Genomic DNA, 24,389 nt, shown 5'->3' with positions numbered 1-24,389 from the left:
CACGCAGCATGCTGGAAATCTGAAGAATGCAAAAGGACAGCATGATTACCAATAGAACAGTATCAAGGTACTGATCCAATAACGTAAACAGGCCATCTGTTTGCAGTGTAGGGCTATCAGTACTCAGATGATAGCTAGTAGAAGGGGGTGCAAGTCGTCTTGACGCCTCCGGGGGGTTCCGGCAGACCTCCGGCACGCCTGAGGCCGCTCCAGCAGAGTTTCTGGCATTAGGACAGACGATATAAGTCAAGAGTAATACCAGGGTGGTGGCCGCCGGCACAACGGCGGCACGCCGGCAGAGGGAGCGGCGGCTCCGGCAGTCGGAGGATGCCAGATTGGTGACAGGAACAAGGATGGTTATAGCATAACCAGGTTGCCGGCAGTGGATGCCGGCACTCCGGTGGCCGACCGGCAGGCGGACGGCGAAGCTATGAGGAAGGTGGAGAGCCATCGGCTGGAAGCCGGCGGAAGTCGGCAGTCCCCTGGCCCACGGGGGGCTGGCGACCATGGGGGTATGGGGAGAGTCACCAAGGTAGGAGGTGGGTATCGCCGACAGTGTAGGCGGCAAGGGACCGGCACCCGGATAGTGAAAGAGACAGAGGGAGGGATGTAAGAAGTCCAGCCATGGACTCCCAGACATTCCCCCCCTGAGAGGGTGTACCCATGATAGAGGCTGGCTCTATCACCCAGAAGCAGGGGCCGCAGAGGACCGGGAGCTAGGGTAGCCCAAGGGAGGGCTAGGGGACACCCAAAGAGGGGGAGACCCCTGTATACAGAACACATCCAGTGGCAAACCCCATAGGACACTATGAAGGGTATATGTACCAAAGCGGACTGCACACAGAAGCTCAAGGTAGCTGTATCACTCCACCCTAAGGAGGAGTTGTAGGACAGGGGACAGATGGGTATAGACAAACCTAAGTATAGGCTAGGCTATACAAGCGATAGGTGGGGAGGGGAGAAGAGAAGAGTCTTCCATGAAAGGGGTTCTGTACCAGAGCGGCCACTAAGGAAGGGAGGACACTCCCTAACCTAAGGAAAGGCAGCCTGACTGAAACGGTGCATGGGTACAGTTTCAGCAAGGAACAGAATTACCCTTCCAAAACCTAACCTAGAGCAGGGCTGAGCGCCCTGAACTAGGAAGGATAGAAGACATATCGCTATCGCAGGACAGTCGTAGACTAGTCCTAGCCATAGAGGAAGGGCTAGCCGTTCCTCACTCTCAGGCGCAACCCTAAGGGGGGTTCATTCCCTTAGGGAGGACTGAGAGGCGATAATATACTCTGGTAGGAGCTAGATCCCTTTACATGGTAAGGGAAGCAAGGCTACGCAGAGGGAATGCCAAGGGCAGGGGGATGAAGGAAGCATATAGGGGTCCTACATGTAGGTTAGGTTAGGAAGGTACACTAAGTAACCTATCCCCTATATGGTCCCTGAAGGCGAAAACACTTGCATCACAGTCAATAGTATTGTAAAATAATGCCACTATCTTCATAAGTTAGCCTAGGATCACTAATAAAATCATGCATGAACACTGATATATAGGCACTCTGGCCTGGGGGCTATAGTAGCCAACTGGTATGAGGTCAATCGATGACCGATAAAAAGCGTCAAAACATGATATAAAAGTTCCTAGCTATGAAGACTAAATAAACTAATGTTATCGATTAGTAAATAAGGCCGGAAGCATTGTTGTGGCTAACTGAATAAGGCATGCAGAACAACAACGACGCCATAAAATGGCGGGTCCGGTAGAGGCACAGCTCTGCCACAAAACAACAAATATCTCGAAAAGTAATATTTACTTTACGGTCAGAGCTTAACTAAACAATACTGGAACCTTGTACTCAACTTTCCAGAAGAAGGCGAGGCCGAAGGTAGCGACATAATAAAGATGCAAGGCGATAAATATAGCACAGGGAAAATCCGTCTAAGTAAGGCGAGCTACTGTACAAAGGATGAAGACGGACGTGACGTCATTTAAGCAATGGCGCCCGTTTGTTTACGTCTCGAGTACCAAAAGTAGCCACGGATGAGATTAGCTATGGAACGGCTCCCAGCTATTCTCCGCCTTTACACACCGAAGCATTATCTCTGTTCGGGGTGTAGATAGCTATGTGGCGCGTTAATACATGCGTCCCCTGTTGATATACGATGTCTTAAAGGGAAACCTTTAGGATACTCGCTCCAGAAGTTAGAATTCTGTGATAACCTGTGGTTAAATTCTCTGGGTATATCTTAGTAGTTATTTACCCAAGGAAGCTACCAAAAAGGAACCTTCCATCAGGACGCCATGGCTTGAGCCCAAAAATTATTATTACTACTACTACTACCATGTAAACTACAACCCTTGTTGGATAAGTCGGATGTCACAAGCCCAAAGGCTCCAACGGGGATAAATAACCCAGTGAGGAAAGGAAAAGATTGAATTACATTAGAAGTAATGAAAAATCAGTATTAAATGTCTGAAGATGAGTAAGAATGTTAAAATAGATCTATCATATATAAAATATGAAGAGACTCATGTCGGCCTGTTCAACTTAAAAACATTCACTGTGAGTTTGAACTTCTTAAGTTCCACTGATTCAACTGTCTTATAAGGGAAATCATTCATTTGGCCGCAGCCTGAATAAAAATTTGGGAATACTCTCTAGTGTTGAGCCTTATGATGGAAAAAGCAAGACTTTTGGAGTTCACAGCATACCTATAGTCCATTTCTTTTAGCGAGGCATATTTGCACCGACTCGCAATGGCGCCCTTTTAGCTCGGAAAAGTTTCCTGATCGCTGATTGGTTAGAATTATCTTATCCAACCAATCAGCGATCAGGAAACTTTTCTGAGCTAAAAGGGCACCGCTGCGAGTCGGTGCAAATATGCCTCGCTAAAAGAAATGGACTACAGTATAGTGCTATGTACAGAATGGTACAGTTTGGGAATATGTGAATCTAGTGGATAGTCAGATTTAGATTTATGAAAAATCTTATACATGCATAAAGAACTGATTGAACAATGGTTCCAGAAATTAATATTTAGATCAGGAATAAGGAATTTAATAGACAGCAATTTTTTTTCCTGCAAATTAAGATGAGAGACAGCAGCTTAAAACCAGATAGAACAGTATTCAAAACAAGGTAGACTGAAAGAATTGAAGCATTTCTCCGGGATAGATTGAATACCAAACATCTTAAGAAAGTTTCTTAACAGGCCTACTTTTGCAATTGAAAAATAAATAGGCCGAGTTAGTTCCTCTAAAGCAAATTTACAATCAATCACACCTGAAATTTTAAATGAGTTGTATATAGTTAAAAGAAGTATTATCAATGCAGAGATCTGGATATTGAGGGGCCACTGCCCTCAACCTACTTATAATTATACCTTGAGTTTTGTTAGGATTCAAAGTCACACCACATAATTTGCAGTGCACTAATTTTAGCCAGATCTCTATTTTCGGATTCAGCAACCCCAGATCTACATTCAGGAGATGTAATTGATTCAAAGAAAGTAGTATCATCTGCTTATACAACAAACTTGTTTTCTAGGCCAAACCACAAACAGTGTGTATATATATAGTATGAGAAGAAGTGGGCTAAGAACACTATCATGAGGAACACCAGACATTACATAGGTAGTAGGTTGGCCAGGGCAGCAGCCACCCATTGAGATACTACCGCTAGAGAGTTATGCAGTCTTTTGACTGGCCAGACAGTACTACATTGGATCCTTCTCTCTGGTTACAGCTCATTTTCCTTTTACCTAAACACACACAGTGAATAGTCCGTCCTATTCTTTACATATTCTCCTCTGTCTTCATACACCTGACAACACTGAGATTACCAAACAATTCTTATTCACCCAAAGGGTCACTGCACTGTAATTGTTCAGTGGCCACTTTCCTCTTGCTAAGGGTAGAGGTGACTCTTTAGCTATGGTCAGCAGCTCTTCTAGGAGAAGGACAGTCCAAAATCAAACCATTGTTCCCTAGTCTTGGGTAGTGCCATATCCTCTGTACCATGGTCTTCCATTGTCTTGGGTTAGAATTCTCTTGCTTGAGGGTACACTCGGGCAGGCTGTTCTGTCTTGTTTCTTTTTCTCTTGTTTTGTTGAAGTTTTTATAGTTTATATAGGAGATTTTTTTTAATGTTGTTACTCTTCTTAAAGAAAATTTTTTTCCTTGTTTCTTTTCCTCACTGGGCTATTTCCCTGTTGGAGCCCCTGGGCTTATAGCATCCTGCTTTTCCAACGAGGGTTGTAGCTTAGCAAGTAATAATAATAATAATATACTCATTATGGTACCCATTAAAGACAACTTTTTGCAATCTACAGTTGAGTCTCTATGTGCAGTTCAGAGATTCACATGATATTTAGATAAAGTTTTGAGTATTCGTGATTAGAACTGTTGCGCTCAGCCCTACGTTTTCACTTCTTTGCACCCATCTTTCTCTGTTTCCCTCCCTGCACAACACGGTAATGAAAAACAAACAAGTAAGCATGACAACTTTATAGCTAATACATGTAAAATATTTAGTGGTAAATCCTTCGCGTAGAAATTCTAATAATAGAAATTATTAAAAGAGGTTCATACTGTACATGCATTATCTTTAAGTAATATTTGATATTTAATATGAAATTCTATGAAAACGTAAAGATTTTGAAAAGGGATTATTGGTATTTCTGGGCTTGAACCTGTGCCGGCCAGTGAATAAGCTCCTATTAGCACTTATTCTTAGGTAAATTACTGCTAAATATACCAGAGAAAAAATGTAAAGGAGTGCTAGGTTAACTAGCTCGCTCACCTATTGGTGTCGGTATAAAATTGGGCGTATAATCCAGAGGTCCCGCACTATTTAGATTCATCCACGACAAAGACCCCAAGAGGAGAGCCGTTCAACCTCACTCGGCACCACCAACTCTGCATCCGCTCAGAACCCAACTCCTTTTTAGCACGCCTGTGTGGTAACCCGCTTGTTTGTGCTCTCGTGTTTTGCCTTATTTTTCGCTGGATTATGGCTTCTACATCGGTTTCCCAGGAGTCACCGTCTAAGTTAAGTACCAAGCTATGTTTTGCTGTGTTTTGAGCAATCTAGATCGTTTAATATTTAAATTATAGGAGTTTATTCTCTTCGATCATATCGGTCTTGCTCGATTCTGCTTACGGTTGGTACTCCTGTTTTGAGAGCTTTTAGTTTCACTCGCGGTGTTACTAAGTGTATTATTTTTATTATTAGTTAAAATTTTTTATATGTTTTATTGTGGATATTCATTATTTAGCGTTTAGAACCCTTGTGGTTCATCTTTAGGGCCGATATCAAGTTACGTATCGTAGATGGCTTGCCGACCTTCGTTACTGGGCGGCAATTTTTATTATATAAGCCATCAGGTTGTTGTCCTTTGGGATTTATTTATTATGTTGCATGCCTTGCCCTAATTTTTTATGTGTATATTTATATATTTTTCAACGCTATTTCTTATATAATGAATATTTGTGCTTATTACTCCGTATGATCTGTTTTGGTAGTGTTTGGGGATCGTCAGTTGGTAGCCCTGCTGCTCCGTATCACGTGATCCTCCCCCAAGCTCTCCCTCTCGCTAGGTTGGTGGCTAGGCTTCTCTCCCCCCTCCCCTAGGGGACCGTTGCCTTCCCTCCTTTTAGAGGGGGTAGTTCAGTGTTTATGGACTTTGTCCTCCGGGTGTCCCGGCGGTTTCGTCTCTGTCTAGACGGGTTGGCCACCGGTCAACAGAGTAGGATCCCGGTGCACCCTATTTTATATTCACCTATCACACTTTTATTATGTTATACGAAACCCTCTGGGTTCTGTTGGCGGTTCTTATCTACAGTTCCGCCCCCCTCTTAATTTATAACAGTTCCTATGATTATATAGGATTATATATGACAGATCACTATCCCGGAGTTCCTATACGTATTGGTTTATGGATGTACTTTTATTTCCCGGCCCGGGGCTTAACCTCGCTCCGGGAAATCAGACACCATGTGTCTTAATTCTTTGTTGCATCCTTCTTTATGATCCCGGCTCGACCGGAATGGATAGCTATACTCTAGTCTTAAGTTAGACTTATGTTTAGGCCCGGGTCCTCCGGACCCACCCCTACTTAAGAGTATTACAGTTAAGCTCTAGTCTTAAGTTAGACTTATGTTTAGTCCCGGGTCCGGACCCTACTTAAGAGAATTACAGTTTCTCATATACTATTCTTTTTATAGATGGTGCATTGTCAGACGACGGCCTGTGCGGCTGTTCTTCATCAGCCTTGTGGCCATACTGTATGTAGGTCTCACGCCCTCTGCGGAGTTCAGCTGGAGGACATCGTGGTCTGGCACCCTGATAACTGTATGGTCTGTTTTGACCTCATCACCACCCTCGGATCTGATTCGGTGAGTCCCGTTGGCTATGTTGTCTTTCTAATTATTTTACCTTTTTTGGTATATATACACTATTTAGTAAGATTTCTATGGTCTTGAAGGACCGCCCGGAATCTGCCTTTCTGTAATTCCCACTATTATTTCAGGCATCCCCGGAGCAGAAGACTGCAGCTCGGGCCACACTGAAAGTGTGGGTTGGGGGATTTGCCCGAAACGTGAAATCTAAACAGCCTTACGTCCTATCTGAAGACTACTGTGCCATGATCTACCCTAATGCCAAGTCTTCAGCCGCTGTGGCTAGGCATGTTGCGGCACCCATCATTGCCGACATTGATGCCACCATAGCGGGATTCATCGACCAGGAACAAGATCCGTTGGATGCCCCCGGAGATCTGGAAGACAATGTTGCTTCCATGAACTTGGATGTTGAACCTATGTTGTTGGATGATCCGGATGCAGGTAGGGTGGTAAGTGAGGCAGGTGTTACCGGCGCTGAGATTCCTATCCTCAGCCCCGCTCTTTCTTCTTCATCTGATCTTTCTTCTTTCCATGGTTTTTCTGGGGACCGTGATTCGTCTCATCGATCACACCCGGTTCCCCCCAAAGATAAGTCTATATCTAGAACTTTGCCAAAAGCTCGTAAGCCCCACAAGGCTTCCCATAGTTCCAAGTCAAATACAAACCCGTCATCTAACGCTTCCGGCTCCTCCTCTAAGTCTCACGACCCGGGAGTACAATCCGCCACTTCTGCTCCTAGCCCGGGCCTTTCCGAATCAGCCATGCTTCGCATCGTGTCGGAGATGCAATCTAAGATTGTGTCGGAAATGCAGGCCAAGATGGACACGATGTTCTCTAACATTGGTCAGAGACTTGGGGCATTAGAGCAAGGTGCTCCGGAGCGAGTTCAAAGCTCTCTCATCCCGGATGCCTCTAAGCTTCCGCCGTTTACCAAGAATAACCCTTGGCGCATGGCTCTTCATTCCCCATTCTCAGACGGGATGTTAACATTGGAAGGTCTTGGTACTCGTCCTCTAGAGGATTTTGAATTCTTTCCTCCTGGTCTCGCATTTCCATTTCATGGTTATGCCAGGCTTACCGAGGAAGCTCTGGTTCGGCTGGATAAGGTCCCCAAAGAGACTGTCATTTTCCCAAAAGAACAAGCCCAATCTGTTTGGGCTAGGTTTCTGAATGATATTGGTTGCACCAATACCATGTTGACGCCTTATAAAAGTTCTTTCACAATGTTCTTAATGGACAAGAACACCGTGACTCCATGCGTCAATAAGGTTGCAGAGCTTGCTTTCCAATATGCTCTGGAGGAGAAGCCCTTGCCTCCCATCCGAGAGGTGGATCCGATCTCCCTCCTTCTTCCTTCAGGTAATGAGTGTTGGGACAATGTCCATACCACCTTTACTTCTGGCAAGCTAACAGCGGACTGTGCTTCAGTTATGTTTAGTGAACGGCTTCCCCGTCTCCCGGAAACCCTTATTAAACAGGAGTATGATTCCCGCCTACGTGTTGGTCGAACTTTGAACTTGGCCACGTCTACGGAGTCGATAGCCTTAACTTATGATACTGAGAGTATCTTTAAGTCTCTCAATAAGGCTACTTTGCAGTCGTTATATTTCGATTTATATGACTTTGCTATTGCTAAACGTAGGTGCCGCAAACACGTCCTGGCTGAGGCGACTATTAGGCACGAGCCTAATAAACTTATCCGGTCCTCTTGCTGGGGTTCAAATCTTTTCCCTGAGGATCTTGTGGAGGAAGTCTTGGCAGAGGCTACTAGAGTTAATCAGAGCCTTAAAGCCCGTTGGGGTTTGACTCCTAAGCGGAAATATGATCCCGCAAATTACCAAGCCCGGGGTAGGAAGAAGCTCCGCCCGTATACCTCCACCCAGTTCCGGCAACAGCAGAGTAGTTCGTCCGTTTTCCGTCAGCCTCTTCCTCCATCTCCTGCTGCTCCTGCACAGCCTTCCACCTCTCAGGCTCCTTCATCGGACGACTATGTCACCGTTCTGCTCCCTAAGAGCCAGCTTCCCGGTGCCTCCACCACCTCTCCAGCCTTTAACCAGTCTTATGAGGCTCAAGGCTCTTCCCAGAGTTATAACAGAGGTAGTGGCTACCACCGTGGTTCAAACCAGAACAGAGGTAGAGGTAGATTCTTTCGCAAGGGAAAGAACTTCCGAGGCGGACGTGGAGGCAACTCCTCAAGCCAATACTGAGGTGCAGCGGGTAGGGGGGAGGCTTTATGCCTTCCGCAACAAATGGAGGTTCAGTCCCTGGGCTTTCAGTATCATCTCCAAGGGACTGGGGTGGAGTTGGATTCAAGGACCTCCTCCTCCGAACAGATTTCATCAACATTCCACTCCGGACCTAGTCGAATTTGTCCAGGACCTGTTACAAAAGAACGCCATACAAGAAACGAAACACCTGAAGTTTCAGGGTCGGCTGTTCAGTGTCCCGAAGAAGGATTCGGACAAGAGAAGAGTGATTCTAGACCTATCCCTTCTCAACTTGTCCATTCAATGCGACAAGTTTCGAATGCTTACCGTCTCGCAGGTGCGGACCTTACTTCCCCGTGGGGCCGTCACTACCTCTATCGATCTTACAGACGCCTATTATCACGTCCCGATAGCGAGACACTTCCGTCCGTATCTAGGCTTCCGCCTAGGGGACAAAAATTACTCCTTCAAGGTGATGCCTTTCGGGCTCAACATCGCCCCAAGGATCTTCACAAAGTTAGCAGAAGTTGCTGTTCAGGAACTCAGAAATCAAGGGATTCAAGTAGTAGCCTATCTGGACGACTGGCTCATTTGGTCAGACACCTCCCAAAATTGCCCAAAAGCCACTCACAGAGTCATCCAATACCTTCAATCTCTAGGCTTCCAGATCAACTTCAAGAAGTCCCGTCTTCTTCCGAATTCAAAGTTCCAATGGCTCGGCCTGCAATGGGATCTTATATCTCATACTCTGTGTCTTCCCAAACCCAAGAGGTTAGAGATTGCAATGAACACCAAACGCTTTCTCAAAGACAAAGTAAGTTCCAGACGACTCTAAGAGAGGATCCTAGGGTCCCTTCAATTTGCTTCAGTGACGGATCTACTTCTGAAGGCAAAATTGAAAGATATCAATCGTGTCTGGCGTTCGAGGGCGAATCGGAAGCTCCGGGACAGGAAAGTCCGCCTTCCTCCCATTCTCCGGGAAAGACTTCTACCTTGGACAAGGGCCAACAATCTGTCAAAGTCAGTTCCCCTTCGATTTCCGCCTCCGAAGCTAATCATTCACACGGACGCATCCCTATCAGGTTGGGGAGGCTATTCTCAGCTCAGGAAAGTTCAAGGTCTTTGGTCTCCCTTATTCCGCCAATTTCACATCAATGTGCTGGAGGCCATGGCAGTTCTTCTAACCCTGAAACGTCTCGCTCCACCCAAGAGACAACACCTTCGTCTGGTTCTCGACAGCGAAGTGGTGGTCCGCTGCCTCAACAGAGGCGGATCAAAATCAGGGCCTCTGAACCATGTTCTAGTAGCCATATTCTCCCTAGCAGCCTCGAACCGTTGGCATCTTTCAGCTGTCCACCTGGCGGGAGTCCGTAACGTAATGGCAGACGCCTTGTCCCGGACCTCCCCTCTAGAATCGGAATGGTCACTCGATCTAAAGTCATTCCGGTGGATTCTCTCTCGGGTTCCGGGTCTCCAAGTGGACCTCTTCGCCACGGAGTCCAACCACAAATTGAGAGTATATGTGGCTCCCAATCTAGACCCTCAGGCCTACGCCACAGACGCCATGTCACAGAATTGGGACATCTGGGAAAGGATTTATCTCTTTCCCCCGGTGAATCTTTTACTGAAAGTCCTAGACAAGCTGAGATCCTTCAAGGGACGAGTAGCCTTGGTCGCACCCAACTGGCCCAAGAGCAATTGGTACCCTCTCCTGCGAGAGTTGAGACTACATCCTCACCCGATACCCAATCCGGTTCTGTCTCAGATAGTACAAACACGCGTTGTGTACACTTTCTCAAACATTCAGAGCGCCCTAACTTTATGGACTTCATGAAGTTTGCGGCCATGCATGGTGCCAATATCGATCCTCAAAACACCCTGTTCTTAGAATCAGATAAACGGGATTCCACCATCCGCCAATATGATTCTGCGGTTAAAAAGTTGGCAAAATTTTTGATAGACTCAGACGTACACTGTATGAACTTGAACCTTACAGTCACTTTCTTTAGGACTTTATTAGAATCAGGTCTGGCAGCCAATACCATCACCACTATTAAATCTGCCTTGAAAAAGATCTTCCTAGTGGGTTTTAACATAGACTTAACCGACTCTTTGTTAGCTTCAATTCCGAAAGCCTGTGCCAGACTGAAACTGGTTACTCGTCCTACCCCGGTTACCTGGTTCCTGAATGATGTGCTCAAATTGGCTTCTGATACCATTAACAGTTCTTGTGATTACATTCCCCTTCTCAGGAAAACACTTTTCCTGGTGAGTTTGGCTTCCGGGGCAAGAATTTCTGAACTGGCAGCTTTATCAAGAGACCCGGGTCATATTGAGTTCCTTCCTTCGGGAGAGGTCCTTCTTTCACCTAACAAATTCTTTTTAGCTAAGAACGAAGACCCTCAGAACAGATGGTCCTCCTGGAAAATTGTTCCCCTCACGCAAGATCCGTCTCTGTGCCCTGTTACTACTCTTAGGTCTTATTTATCCCGGACCTCCTCTAACTCCTCGGGGCCTCTATTCGTTAGAGAACAAGGCGGTACCATTACCATTAAAGGGATCAGGCAACAGATTTTGTATTTTATTAAACAAGCTAGCCCTGACTCTTTTCCTCTTGCACATGATATCAGAGCGGTTGCTACTTCGGTGAACTTTTTTCACCACATGAATTTTACGGATCTTTCCAGGTATACAGGGTGGAAGTCACCGTCAGTGTTCAAGAAACACTATCTTAAACATTTGGAAGCCCTTAAATTTCCTACAGTAGCTGCAGGGAGCGTAGTTACCCCCAGGTAACTCACATATTAATTCTTTGTCATTTTATCTCTCCCCCTTACCTGCCTCATTTATACCCTATTTGTATTCGTTGGTTTTGCACCTGATTACTATTACTATATTTGTAAATTTTTGACCTCTGAGTATCTGTATATATCATCACTCACGGCATTATTATACCTTACCTTTTTGTCAATTGTTCTACCAAGTGGATTTATGTTCTTTTTAAGATACCCTTATAGCTGTTTTTGGCACTCATCTCTGATTAAAGTAACTTGTATTTTCCTTATGTTTATGTTTTTCCTTTATTTTGCAAGTTTGGTGACATTTCTCTTGTATATATTCACTGGCCGGCACAGGTTCAAGCCCAGAAAAGGGATTTTGACGTAGGAAAAATCTATTTCTGGGCGAGGGACCTGTGCCGCCCAGTGAACCCTCCCAGCTCCTCTCCCTTGGAGTCCCCAAACTTTGGGTGCTAAGGAGTTGGGTTCTGAGCGGATGCAGAGTTGGTGGTGCCGAGTGAGGTTGAACGGCTCTCCTCTTGGGGTCTTTGTCGTGAATGAATCTAAATAGTGCGGGACCTCTGGATTATACGCCCAATTTTATACCGACACCAATAGGTGAGCGAGCTAGTTAACCTAGCACTCCTTTACATTTTTTCTCTGGTATATTTAGCAGTAATTTACCTAAGAATAAGTGCTAATAGGAGCTTATTCACTGGGCGGCACAGGTCCCTCGCCCAGAAATAGATTTTTCCTACGTCAAAATCCCTTTTGATTATCATATGCTTGAATAATTTCTATAAGAAGAATTTTTATTTTAATGAAGAAAGATAAGGAAATTAGAATATATATATAGAATTTACGGTAATCGGTAAGTTACTTATTTTGTAATTTAAAAATTTGCACTTTTTTAAAAGAAAGCTTTATAGAATTTCTATCACATGATGATATGAAATGTGTTCAATTATAATAACTTAAAATTTTGATTTGTTAACATGAGCACCACGCACCCAGCTGGAAATGAAGTTTCCCTTCCTCATTCAGATAGTTCGTAAATTAATCAGATCTGCTAAACTTTTTTTTTTTCTTTCTGACTGCTGTGAATTTTTCACATTGAAGAGGAATGGAAATTAGAGCAGGGAAATATTTCATGTTTTTATCTTGTGCTATGTTTAAAGAGATTTCTTTTTGAAAAAAAAAAAAATTGTAATTCTGTTAAAAAAAAATCACAATACATAATACCATAGGTTCGATTTCGTCAGCTGACTGATTGTTGTTCTGGCACTACTGTATATACAAACCATTCCGCTCTTTACAGTGGAGATATATTTCGGCAACAGCTGAAACCAGCCATAAGACTTCTAAGCAAGGTGTAACTACTCACACCCGCATTAGTAACAATACAGTGAACCCTCGTTTATCGCGGTTGATAGGTTCCAAACCCGACCGCGATAGGTGAAAATCCGCGAAGTAGGGACACCATATTTACGTATTTATTCAACATGTATATTCAGACTTTTAAAACCTTCCCTTTACGTAATACTGTTAACAAACTACCCTTTAATGTACAGAACACTTAATGCATGTACTACAGTACCCTAAACTAAAACAGGCACAAATATTAAAGGCGATTGTATATCATGCGTTTCCTAAACACGCCAAAAAGCACGATAAAAAATGACAACCAATGTTTTGTTTACGTTTATCTCTGATCATAATGAAGAAACAAACGCATTTACACATCTGTGTATAGGTTAGTTTTTGCATCGATTATATTGATTATATGTTGATTTTGTTATTACCAATGTTTTACTTAATTTTTCTTAGGACTTCCAAATAAATGAAATGAATGCCATTTATATAATGTTTTTCTTTATGACGCCGCCTGAAACGGAAACCTTCCATTCGTTTACTGTACGCTCCATCTTCGATCGTAATAAACAAACGAAGGCATTAAACGCGCATGATGAAAGTGATAAATAATGATATTAAAAGCTTTTAGTAAATATGTTATTACAAATATTATTTACCGTATCTATATAAAATCCTACATACGTAGCAAAGCAGGAAAATTTTTTTTTTTTTTTTTTTTGTGTTTAATCAACAATAACAAACTATCGCTAATGACCGAATGATAATTTACGAGAGAGAGAGAGAGAGAGAGAGAGAGAGAGAGAGAGAGAGAGAGAGAGAGAGAGAGAGAGAGAGAGAGAGAGAGAGAGAGTTGTTTTAAATGTAATAAACAAAAAAATTATGATAGGTTATAACATGTATATTCAGACTTATAAAACCTTCCCTTTACGTAGTACTGTTAACAAACTACCCTTTAATGTTGTGAAAGAGGTATCGCTCCTGTCAGTGTCACTATCCCAGTGATAGTGAAGTTCTTACTGTACCTCAGGGAGGAAAAACTCTGCTCACTCTTGTCAGTGAAAGGCTACCGTTCGGCCTTCAGACCTTGCCTTTAGTGTGACATTTCCTCCTCAACAGAATCGTCTCTCCTCATACGAAGTTTCGAGCATACTTGCCCTCAATCAGAAGTCAGACCTCCTCCTTGGGACATATTTCACGTAGTATGAGCCCTAAAAGGAGCTCTTTATGAACCGCTTAGCCAGTCATCATACCATAACTTGACCTTGAAGACAGTTTTTCTGTTACCTCTGTCTTCTGCAAAGACAATCAGCCAGTTACATGGTCCGTCCTACTATATTATTATTATTATTATTATTATTATTATTATTACTACTACTAGATAGGCTACAACCCTAATTGGAAAAGCAGGATGCTATAAGCCCAAAGGCTCCAAGAAAAAAGGGTAGCCCAGTAAGGAAAGGAAACAAGGAAATAAAGTATAAGAGAAGTAATGAACAATTGAAATAAAATATTTTAAGAACATTTAAACTCTATAATCCTTAAAACTATAGAGTATTTCTTAATGTGTACTAAAACTAATAACATTAAAAACCAATAATAGTTAAAACTAAAACATACAAAATCAAGTCACCATAAACTAACAAAACATCAGATGAACTCTTCCCTATATAATAAATAGCAAATTCCTGAATATATATATATATATATATATATATATATATATATATATATATATATATATATATATATATATATATATATATATATATATATATATATATATATGTGTGTGTGTGTATGGATGTATGTATGTATTTATATTTATATTAGTTTATTTATTTATTTATTGTCAGTCATGCTGAGCCCTCCCCATCCCTTTGGTAGTGGTAGAGGGAGTAGTCATACCTTGATGAGAGGGGATTACTTGTGTGTATGGGTGCATATCTTTCTAAAACATTTAGCTGTCATTTTTGACGGGTAGCATACACTGATATCATAATGTATACTGTACTGTATATATATATATATATATATATATATATATATATATATATATATATATATATATATATATATATATATATATAAATAAAATATATATATATATATATATATATATATATATATATATATATATATATATATATATATATATGTGTGTGTGTGTGTGTGGGTGTGCACACAAACATTTTCGCCCGTACAATAGACAGGAAGGTCTAAATGTCACTTTCGCCACAGTTCTGTGGGCCGACGATAAACTCCAGTCAGTCAGTAAGGCAGGGCATTATATTACACGTTCTGTATCCGGGCCAGTTTATTGTCTTCATCATCATCTATCTATTTAAGAACAATCCAATCTTGCAATTTCTTCACTCACCAAAATCAAATACTGTACTTCAAATTGTATTCCATTCACAGTCAAATCAGTGTAAAACTTTTTTTAGGAAAGGAGTAAGTATGATTTATAAATAGATAATAAAGAAATACAAACATTCGTAGCCAACTAAACTATCACTCACTCTATATTAAGAATAGATATGAATAACCAATTCTATCATTCACAACCACACCAAACAAAGATAAAATGATGTTTATTGATAATAAATAAATGCACTTCCTAGAATGTAATAGTTAAATATAAAAACATTCAAAATGGTCTCCTTCTGTTGTCCAAGTATAAATAAAAGCAATCACTCATGACTTTCATTACTGTCCTAATCTATCTAACAAGAAAATGTAAGCAACATATTCCAACAGTCTTACTTGTTACAAACATCAATTACACATACTACTACTTTTGGTCGATGGCTTTCTCTCTCTTGTCTTCTGAAGATTTCGCAAACCAAAATGAATCTTAAATTATACACAAAATAAATAGAAAAATCAATCCTCGATATTCACTTTGTACAGGATGTCTTGAATAATGTTCTTGCAAATTATTTCCTAATTAAAGATAGTTGTTTGGTTAAGAAAAAGTTATGTACATCAGGTATTTCATTTTTGCATGCAGCAGTATCTTGGTTTTTAGCTAAAATGCTGTCACTTTTCAAATGTTGGTGTAGAATATATTTTTCTTTGTATTTCAAGAATTGTTTAATGTCATGGAGATTTGCTTTTAAAGAAAGGATATTCTGTCTCATTCAAAAAAAGTTCTCAATTGGTAATAATCCTTACCGTATCTTACCTCTGTAAGCTTATATAATTCTGTAGTCATGGTATTCTGGGATTTTAGAGAATATGTAATTACCTTCAATACTTTTTGCAGTTTCCATTATTAAGATTGAAGTACAGTACTGTATATTACCGGGTTTTGACAGGTCTATTGAGCAGTGGTCATCGATTGGAAAGAGCACTTGAACAAGGAGTGAGTTGCCTTCCAGGCAGGCATTGCCCTCTTTTATGGAGAATATACTTAGCTTTAATTGCATCTACAAGACCTGCTGGTATCAAACAACTTGCTTACAGGGCATTATCATCATGTCCTGGTGTTAAGGTATTTTATTGTATTTACATATAAAGTTTATCTTCAGTTTTTTTTTTTTTTTTTATAATGCAGTGATCTGCATGTGCTTTATTATTCTTATTCAAGTACGTGTATTGATGAGTAAAATAGAAAACCAGTATATTTTTATTTGCTTGCTTTGGTACTTTCAAAAGACTTTTATTTAATACAAATTTATGTGATGCTATCACTGATAAATACCATATTTAATGAATATTCAGTAAGAAAATTTATGATAACTTGGTGTATGATATTCTTTGTTTTTGTTTTGTTCTTTGCATACATTTAAAATTGAAGGCATAAAATTTCACATTCAAGCTGATTTTTTCATCCAGTAAAGTAGTTAATATAAACTCATTTCAAGAAATTTACAAGCAAATTTCTTCTTGAAGAGCATCACAGAAATCTTTTTAGTGGAATATGAGTAATGATGTACAGTATACACAATTACGCTCACTTAATATCGTAATCATAAAGACTATGTTAACCTGCTTTTCTTTCTCTTGTGCTTTTGAATATAAATTTTAGTCAGTTGAGCAAATTTAGATGAATAAAGTACCTTGTTTATATGAATTTTCAACAGAGTGTGTATTTAGACTGTGTACGCTGGGTCCCAGAAATGCTGAAAGAGATTGTGAAGTTACTTGGGGAGAAAGGTATCAGAGTTAGACTTCCTCTGGAGGAACTACAAGTTCTCACAGAAATTGAACTGGACTTGGAAGATGGGATGGATTCCCCTAAAGAAGTTGGGTCAGACTCTGAGGATGAAATGGAAGCTCATAAAGAAATTGGGTCTGACTTGAAAGACGAGAATGATGCCTCAAAGAAAGTCGAGTCGATCACGGCAGAAGAAGAGACTAAGGCCTCAAAAGAAGTTGGGTCAGCCTCGGCTGTGATGGATGTCCCAAAAGAAGTTGTGTCAGTTTTGGAAAAGGAAGGGGTTATACCAAAAGAAGTTGAGTCAAACTTGGATGTCATTCTTGATATTTGAAATTCACCAAGACACATAGGTGTGCAGATATTGTAAGGTATGGTCATCAATTTATCATTACCAAAGATCACTTATGCAGTGAAGATTCACTTCAATATTCTCCGCAAGTTTAGTGTACAATCAAAAGAATGCTTGAATTTATAACTTTTAGTTTTAAGGTTATGTTTTTGGAGAATCATTTCCATATAAAAGCTTCATATTTGAAGGACTATTATTTTTCATTTCTCTTGCTCTGGAAAATTGGGGAAATTATGATTATTTTTGTTATTATATCTTTTGTCACTGTTCTCTTTCTCCACCCAAAAAACTGTGAATTTGAAGGTACAGTAAATTAATGAAGCAACAGGGATGATATAATTATGATTCAGTTCATATTCATATGAAGTTGATGAAATAAATTTGTAAATAACCCTTTTACCCCCGGAGTATTTGGAAATTTCCCACCCTTAACCCCCAGGGGGTTATTTTTTTCCAAGCACATTTTGCAGTATATTTTATTCAAATTGCTCTAATAGCCTTAATTTTTGTCATAGAGAGGTCAGGTTGGTCTCATTCTCTTGGAAAATGCCTGAATTTTCTCAAAAAATTATCAAAAAATATAAAAAACTAATTTTTATAGCATTTTTTTGCAAGGACGTACCGGTACGTCCATGGGGGTAAAGGGATGGGTTTTGTGAAACGTACCAGTGCGTCCTTTGGGGGTAAAAGGGTTAATAACATGAAAATTTAAACTTCCTATAGGTTTAAGCTCAGTAGTGTAAAAGATGAAGAGGAGCCTTTTAATCTTTCATATACTAATGTAGAGTCAAAGGATGATAAGCAGAAACATTGGTGTAATGGGTCTTTGGTGATGCTGAGAATTTTACCTTTAAGTTTCTTTATAAGGTTATGATGATATCCATGGGAAAAAAGTTACGGAATCTGTATTTTGCACTTATTTTTGTGGGATTTTCATTTTGTGAAGGCTAGACATAGATATGTAATTTTATTGTAAAGAGCACCAGACAAAAAGTAACTTTCACAGTGTTGCAATTTAATTATAGGTGTTTCTTTTCACTCAGAATTGTTATTAAAAAAATAATTTGCCCATCTCATACACAGAAAGAATTTGTTTCAATTTTAGTTTCAACACATGTGATGGAGAATAAAACCTTAAATGAGAAATATCAATCTTATGATATTGTAAATTTTTGGTGTGGTGGTTATTAGCGCTTGAAGAAGTGTAAACAATAATTGCTTAACACTATTGAAAAAAGACAAGAGAGTAAGTATAGATTCAATGAATAAGAAACATATTTGTGTTGCCTATGCCACCATAGAATTAACAGATAACTTTACATAAAATGTAAGAGAATATTTGAATTTCTGATGAGATTCTCTTGAGTTTTTTTTCTATACAGTAAATCGCTTCTGAAGTTTATACTACTTCTCTCTTGAAGCTTGTTTATATTGACTTTTAGCCCCCTAAAACTAAAAAGTTCCTGTTTTCTTACCTTTCAATAGTCTTAAGCCTCTAGAATAGTATGGAGACACATTAGTGACTAATGGCAATAACCATGGCATGGGTAGGCCTTACCAAATTTGCTTACAGTCTCTTGCTTTAACAAGTCAACTTGACTCCATTATAAATTCTTTAGATTATAAGTGTTTTTTGGTTATGAGTGATTGGAAGGCATGTCTTCCAGATTTATTAGTAATTACTATATAGAATGTTCAAGGGAATTTTTCTGCCCCTTCATGATTCACATTCTCCTTGTTTCTCGTGCAGGTGGCAATATTGTGATTCAGATAATCTTTGAGAGGAATGCAAAGGCCATACTGTTCCTCTTATGGGAAAACATTTTCAGAGGATTGGTGAAGAAATTAAAATTTCCAAATGTAAAAGTAAACTAGCTTTTATTGTAAATGTAAATCTGGAGAAGACAAGGTTAGTTATTTATAGCATGGATGATGACAGTAATGCCACTTTAGCCATTAACTAGCCTAGTTTTGATAGTGATGAGCTTCAAAAGCTCATGTCATCTTTAGCTTTTAATTGTGCAATCTCGGAATGCCTGTGAGTCTTCAGGTAATTCAGAAAGTCTCACTTAACCTGCTCCGTTTCGTATCCTATCTAACTTGAGTTTTGCCAAGTGGTTCTAGTGTAGCGTTTGGTGAGGGCTCTGATAGTGTACAGGGTATAACAGAGTCATGATCCCCTTTTAGAGCCTCACATTTTATATTTACTTCGGTTCTTCACATTTCTAAAACCTAGTCTGCTCTATTAGACCACCAGATCTTGAGCCAGAAGACTAAGAAGGTAGCCCAGGTCCTAATATCCCTCCACTCACAGAAATAACACTCATAAGTAATCACTTGTTTCATACATGAATGGCATGGTATGTCATGTGATTTCCATGGAGTAAAGGTGACTGAACAGTTGCATCATGTTTCCAGTGACCATAACTTTAGAGTTGTTATAACAATCCACTTCATGAAGAAAGCAATGAAGATTAACCTCTATAGCTATATAATTGACAAAATGTGTAATTCCTGTAGAACAGGAAAGATGATTTGAAATAGTTCTTTTAAAACTTGAGAGGGATCTACCTATGGATCACATTTCAAATGGAAGTGATCTTGTTTCAGGAAGGGTGGCAAAACACTAGATCTTATCCACCTGTCAGGGAAATGGATGGTGCAGGAATCACCTCTTAATATCAGTTGCCTTGAACTTTGAACATTCAAGGTCCTTCAAAATCAGGAATTGAGGGTAATAAATTTTAAGAAAATGCTTGGTAGTGTTTTCAGACAATACAGAAACATTAGCTTATATCCAAAAACAAGAAAGAACAAGGTTATAATCTCTTTATTAGATAGCAGATTTATCCCAGGAAAACCAAACATCATAGCATATCAGTGAGGCAGGAAAATTGAGATTCTTCCAATCAATGCTCTTTGCATCTGTCAGTTCAGTATGTCTAGAGATTTTTAATAGGTGAGTATGACCAGATCGTTGCAAACAAATATTTAGAGAAATTTTGTTCACCAGTTCTTGATCCTTTAGCATGGAAGCCAGATATCTTGTGACAAGACTGGTCAAATCTGGACTTTCCACCGTCCGCCATTACGCAACATGTCTCTTAGAACAGCAGGATGGCTGTGGTGGCTTCATTTTTGTTTAGTGGGATTAGGAGTTCAAATTGTCCCCTGTCCAAAATATGTGATTTCCTTTTTTGTCAAGATTTTTCTCACAGGAGCTCAAAAAAAATTGGATCCAAGTCAGATAACAAGAATGTTAGAGTTTATAATTTAGAAGCACAATTACACCTCTTAATGTTTGAAGAAATATTACTTCAAAAAGGGTTTTAGCAGCAGTTCAGTGGTGTACCAAGTTGGAATTCACGAAGCATTATCGTAAAGAAACCTGGGTTGCTTAGCAAAATTACTGGGTTTTAGATGCTATAGTAGCTGCTGATGTCAAATAATTTTTTTTTATTGAGTAAATTTGGATAGATCTTTGGATTAGATTTTTTATTTGGAAACAATGTTGGGTAAATTGCATAAATAAATGATGGTAATAAAGAAGTATTTAGAACACAATCTGGTGAATCAAGTTATTACAAACTTTAGGAATACATACTGTTGAAGTCCTTGGGCTTATAGCATGCTGCTTTTCCAAGTGAGTATTAAATAAGTTTGATATTTTAGGTCTGTTAATGACCTGTCTCATTCCTTTGCTGACCCACCTTCATCAGTGGGAGAATCAGCAATATAAACTCAGGGGAGGTACATTGCAAAAAAAAAAAAAGATTTTTTGGTAAGGAAATTTGTTATTTCAATACAGCCCTAAGTCGTTATTTAGTTATAAAAGACCAGCCGTAAGTCAGTTTCTGACGTAGGTCGAACTATTGACCTATAAAGGACTTGTATATTACACATAAACATGATGAACACAAAAAATGAATTACAACCATCTGTTATTTCATAAAAACCAGATACATTTGATAAGTTTCGATGTGAATTACAGCACTATATAGCTTAGTACGTACTTAAGTGATATATATTACTTATAAACCGACATAAGGGGGGTAAAACCATGTAACTTGGATAATTTTCTTTCTATATTAAAGGAGAGCAACACGGAGTCGGAACTGATGTATGTTGATCTGACATAAAGAGTAGGTTAGAGGGAAACCAGAATCTCTTCTGTTCTTTTGTAAATCTGGAGGAGGCTCTTGATAGAATACCAAGAGATGTGATGTTTTGGTGCGCGAAGAGGAAAATCTGGGAGAAGTTAGAATAGTAGAGATGGTGTACAAAGGACTAAAGTAATAACAGCTGGTGGGGAAAACCTTTGATGTTTGTGTTGTATTGCTCCAGCGGTCAGCAGTAAGCCTATTTTTATTTGTGTGTCGTGAATGTGGCGAGTGAAGAGATCCAAAATAAAGTTGTGGGAATTGCTATGAGCAGATGATTTGGTTATTACCTCTGAAACTTAGGAAGACTTGCCCACCCTCCCAACTGACTAGTGATGTAAAGGTAATACGGATTAGTTTTGACTTCAAGACTGGAAAAGACATTATTGTCTGTATCTGCTAGATTGTCTCAATATTGGAAAGAAAGAAAATGGGAAATTTTTATTTTTTCTTAAAGAACTGTAAAGGTCAATATTAGCAAGCTTCCAGAGAGGAGCAATATAAACATCAGATGAGTATAGAAAGATGAGATGATTGATTTGACTTTTTTTATGTAAGGGGTGGATCAAGTGTTTTTTATAACTTCTTAAGTTTCTGCTAGAAAGCATTGTGTTAAGATGGTAATGCTGGTAGTGTAAAGGTAGTTTGTGACTAAACAAGTAAATCGCACATAAATCAAAAGCAAAGCGATATGCTGATATCTTCTGCATTTCTTACTGGCGATAAGAAAATATAATTCATCTCACTTATATTTTTTTCCATTTTTTATACAGTTTATAGTACAATGTAGAAATTTGCTGTATGAGAAGGATTATTGGATTATTATGTACTGTAATTGGAAATTGACAAAATATTACTAGTATTAATTGTTTTGGCCATGTTATTAACTGTTTATAAAATTAGTGAAAATTATTTTTTCAGAAATTTTCATGACACCTGATTCACACACTTGAGGACTTTAACATGTAAAGAGCCACATTACTCTGTCATGAAAATAATCAATAAAAGGATTAGAATTATTTCAATGAATCTCTCGCAGTCTTTATTATGCTTGATATTCCCAAGTGTATCTTTTAGAAGGTTAATCATAATGAATAGTGAGAAGTATTGAAATTATAAGTTTTGAAAATTTGATTTTTTAACTTATCTTACACAATGATTATTTATCTAATCAACATTTAGCTCAGCGTGGTTTATTTTATAATACATTTAGTGTTTGCATATTTTATAATTTGGGGTATTGTATTGGGATTTGAATATAAAGCCATTTTTATTCTTTTTTTTTTAAGAATATGTGCTCTGTTTAGCTTAAGAAAATGGTTGTGTCTATAAAAGACTTTAATACTTGTATTTTCATTTTCTAAGACCAGAAACAAATGGCACTCAATGACAATTACTAAATGATTCTTGTCTGTTGCAGAAAGGTTGATCAAATTCAGAAATATATACTGAAATTTATGAAAAGGATTATAAATGTTTTTTGAGTGGACTGGTTTGCTATTGTGTAACATGTTTTTATCATTAATCTTATGCTTTCTTCAGTATACTGTTTCTTGAATGAGGAATTTCTGCCTATTTCACATTTTCTTTAATTCTGGAAAAAAAAATTACGTGCTGCATTTAGGAGAGCTATCTATTATTTATTATCTTTCAGACTAAATACATTTTACCTTAAACTATAATATTACATTAAACATGAAATATTTTCTTTGAATATTGTTTGGATATCATATTCCTCAGTGACTGTCATTAGTAAAAAGAAATGTTAATTTGAAAATTATCATGGAAACGCTTTGAATATTCTAATGTGATATGAAGATTTAACTTTAGCAGAGTTGGGAAATCAAACAATGTATGATATAAAAGTTTTGATAAATTTTTATATCAAGATAAGTTGAACTCTTTCACGTAAGTCATTTGAAAAAAATTTTTCAGAAAGTAATCTGTGAAGAAATATTGCGATCCTAAATGCAGTGTTTGCAGGTTTGGCACTGGTTGCATAGTCTACTGAATATAATTGTAATGTAATAATATCAGCTCAAAGGTACTAGCAAGCAATATATGTACATACTCTTTATTACAGTTAACCCAAACCAGAGTAACAACTAATTTAATTTTTTATGATAACAAAATGGTAGTGTCATTTAATAGGTTTATGTTTGAAGACTAATTTATTTACATATGGGTATTGCATAAAAGAAAGATGATTGTGTCTTCACCTCACTTTTCTGAAATAAATGGGTTATTAAGACTTAAACAATTTTTCATTCTTTAATCATGATAGTAAAAACTGTTTTGTTTTTGTGCAATCCTCCAGAAATAACTAACTGAATAGATTTTAACCTTAAAAAGAAGAGAAAAAATTTTCAATCTCTGACTCCCCAATATATTTTGATGCATTATGCCCAAGAGTTAGCATGGTTGTCTTTTGTTTGGAGCGTTAATTTTTCTTCATATGTTGTCTCTGGAAATTCTAGCATTTTGGCATCCCAAAGGCTTTAAAAATATAAAAAAAATAAATCTGTTACAACAGAGGTGCTCATATCTGTTTACACTTTTCCAGTTTTATAAGATCCGTTCTTATTTGGACATCTTGATGTTTTCACTTCAAAAGAGAAATAGCTCTTATGAATCATAATTCAGTATTGAAATATTTAAGAACATTTAAACTTTGTTGATTGATCTGTGCATTAATCATAGCAAAAACATCAGATCCAAAGTACTGAGGAATATGCAAAATTTGTTGACCATTTTCAGGACCAGTTTTAACACCACTTGTTTCTTCCACTATTACGTATGGTTGAATGTCATACACGAACAAAGAATTCCTTGTGGCATTATATTAAGTATAAGTTAAAAACTAGAAAGCATGTTTTATTCATGAGAATTTTTTTGTTTTTGCCATGATTTGCTGATTTTAAACCCTAAATTTGTAATTATTCCATTTGTATACAAATCTGTCAATA

The 24,389-nt window shown here is 38.7% G+C and overlaps 1 protein-coding gene across 1 annotated transcript in view; it reads left to right on the top strand.

Moving 5' to 3' along the window:
* Window positions 1-23,683, top strand: part of LOC137653415 (nuclear exosome regulator NRDE2-like) — a 162,823-nt gene extending 139,140 nt beyond the window's left edge. The window contains exons 9-10 of the mRNA XM_068386781.1: window positions 16,070-16,245; window positions 16,838-23,683. Of these exons, the coding sequence (XP_068242882.1) occupies window positions 16,070-16,245; window positions 16,838-17,245 (584 nt within the window). The 3' untranslated portion in view covers window positions 17,246-23,683. The remainder of the gene's footprint in view (window positions 1-16,069; window positions 16,246-16,837) is intronic.
* Window positions 23,684-24,389: the final 706 nt, after the last annotated feature.

Source organism: Palaemon carinicauda, chromosome 14, assembly GCF_036898095.1.
Source record: "Palaemon carinicauda isolate YSFRI2023 chromosome 14, ASM3689809v2, whole genome shotgun sequence".
In the NCBI taxonomy this organism is placed as follows: domain Eukaryota; kingdom Metazoa; phylum Arthropoda; class Malacostraca; order Decapoda; family Palaemonidae; genus Palaemon; species Palaemon carinicauda.
Note: the sequence above shows the minus strand (reverse complement) of the source record. Positions and strands in the feature narration are given on the sequence as shown.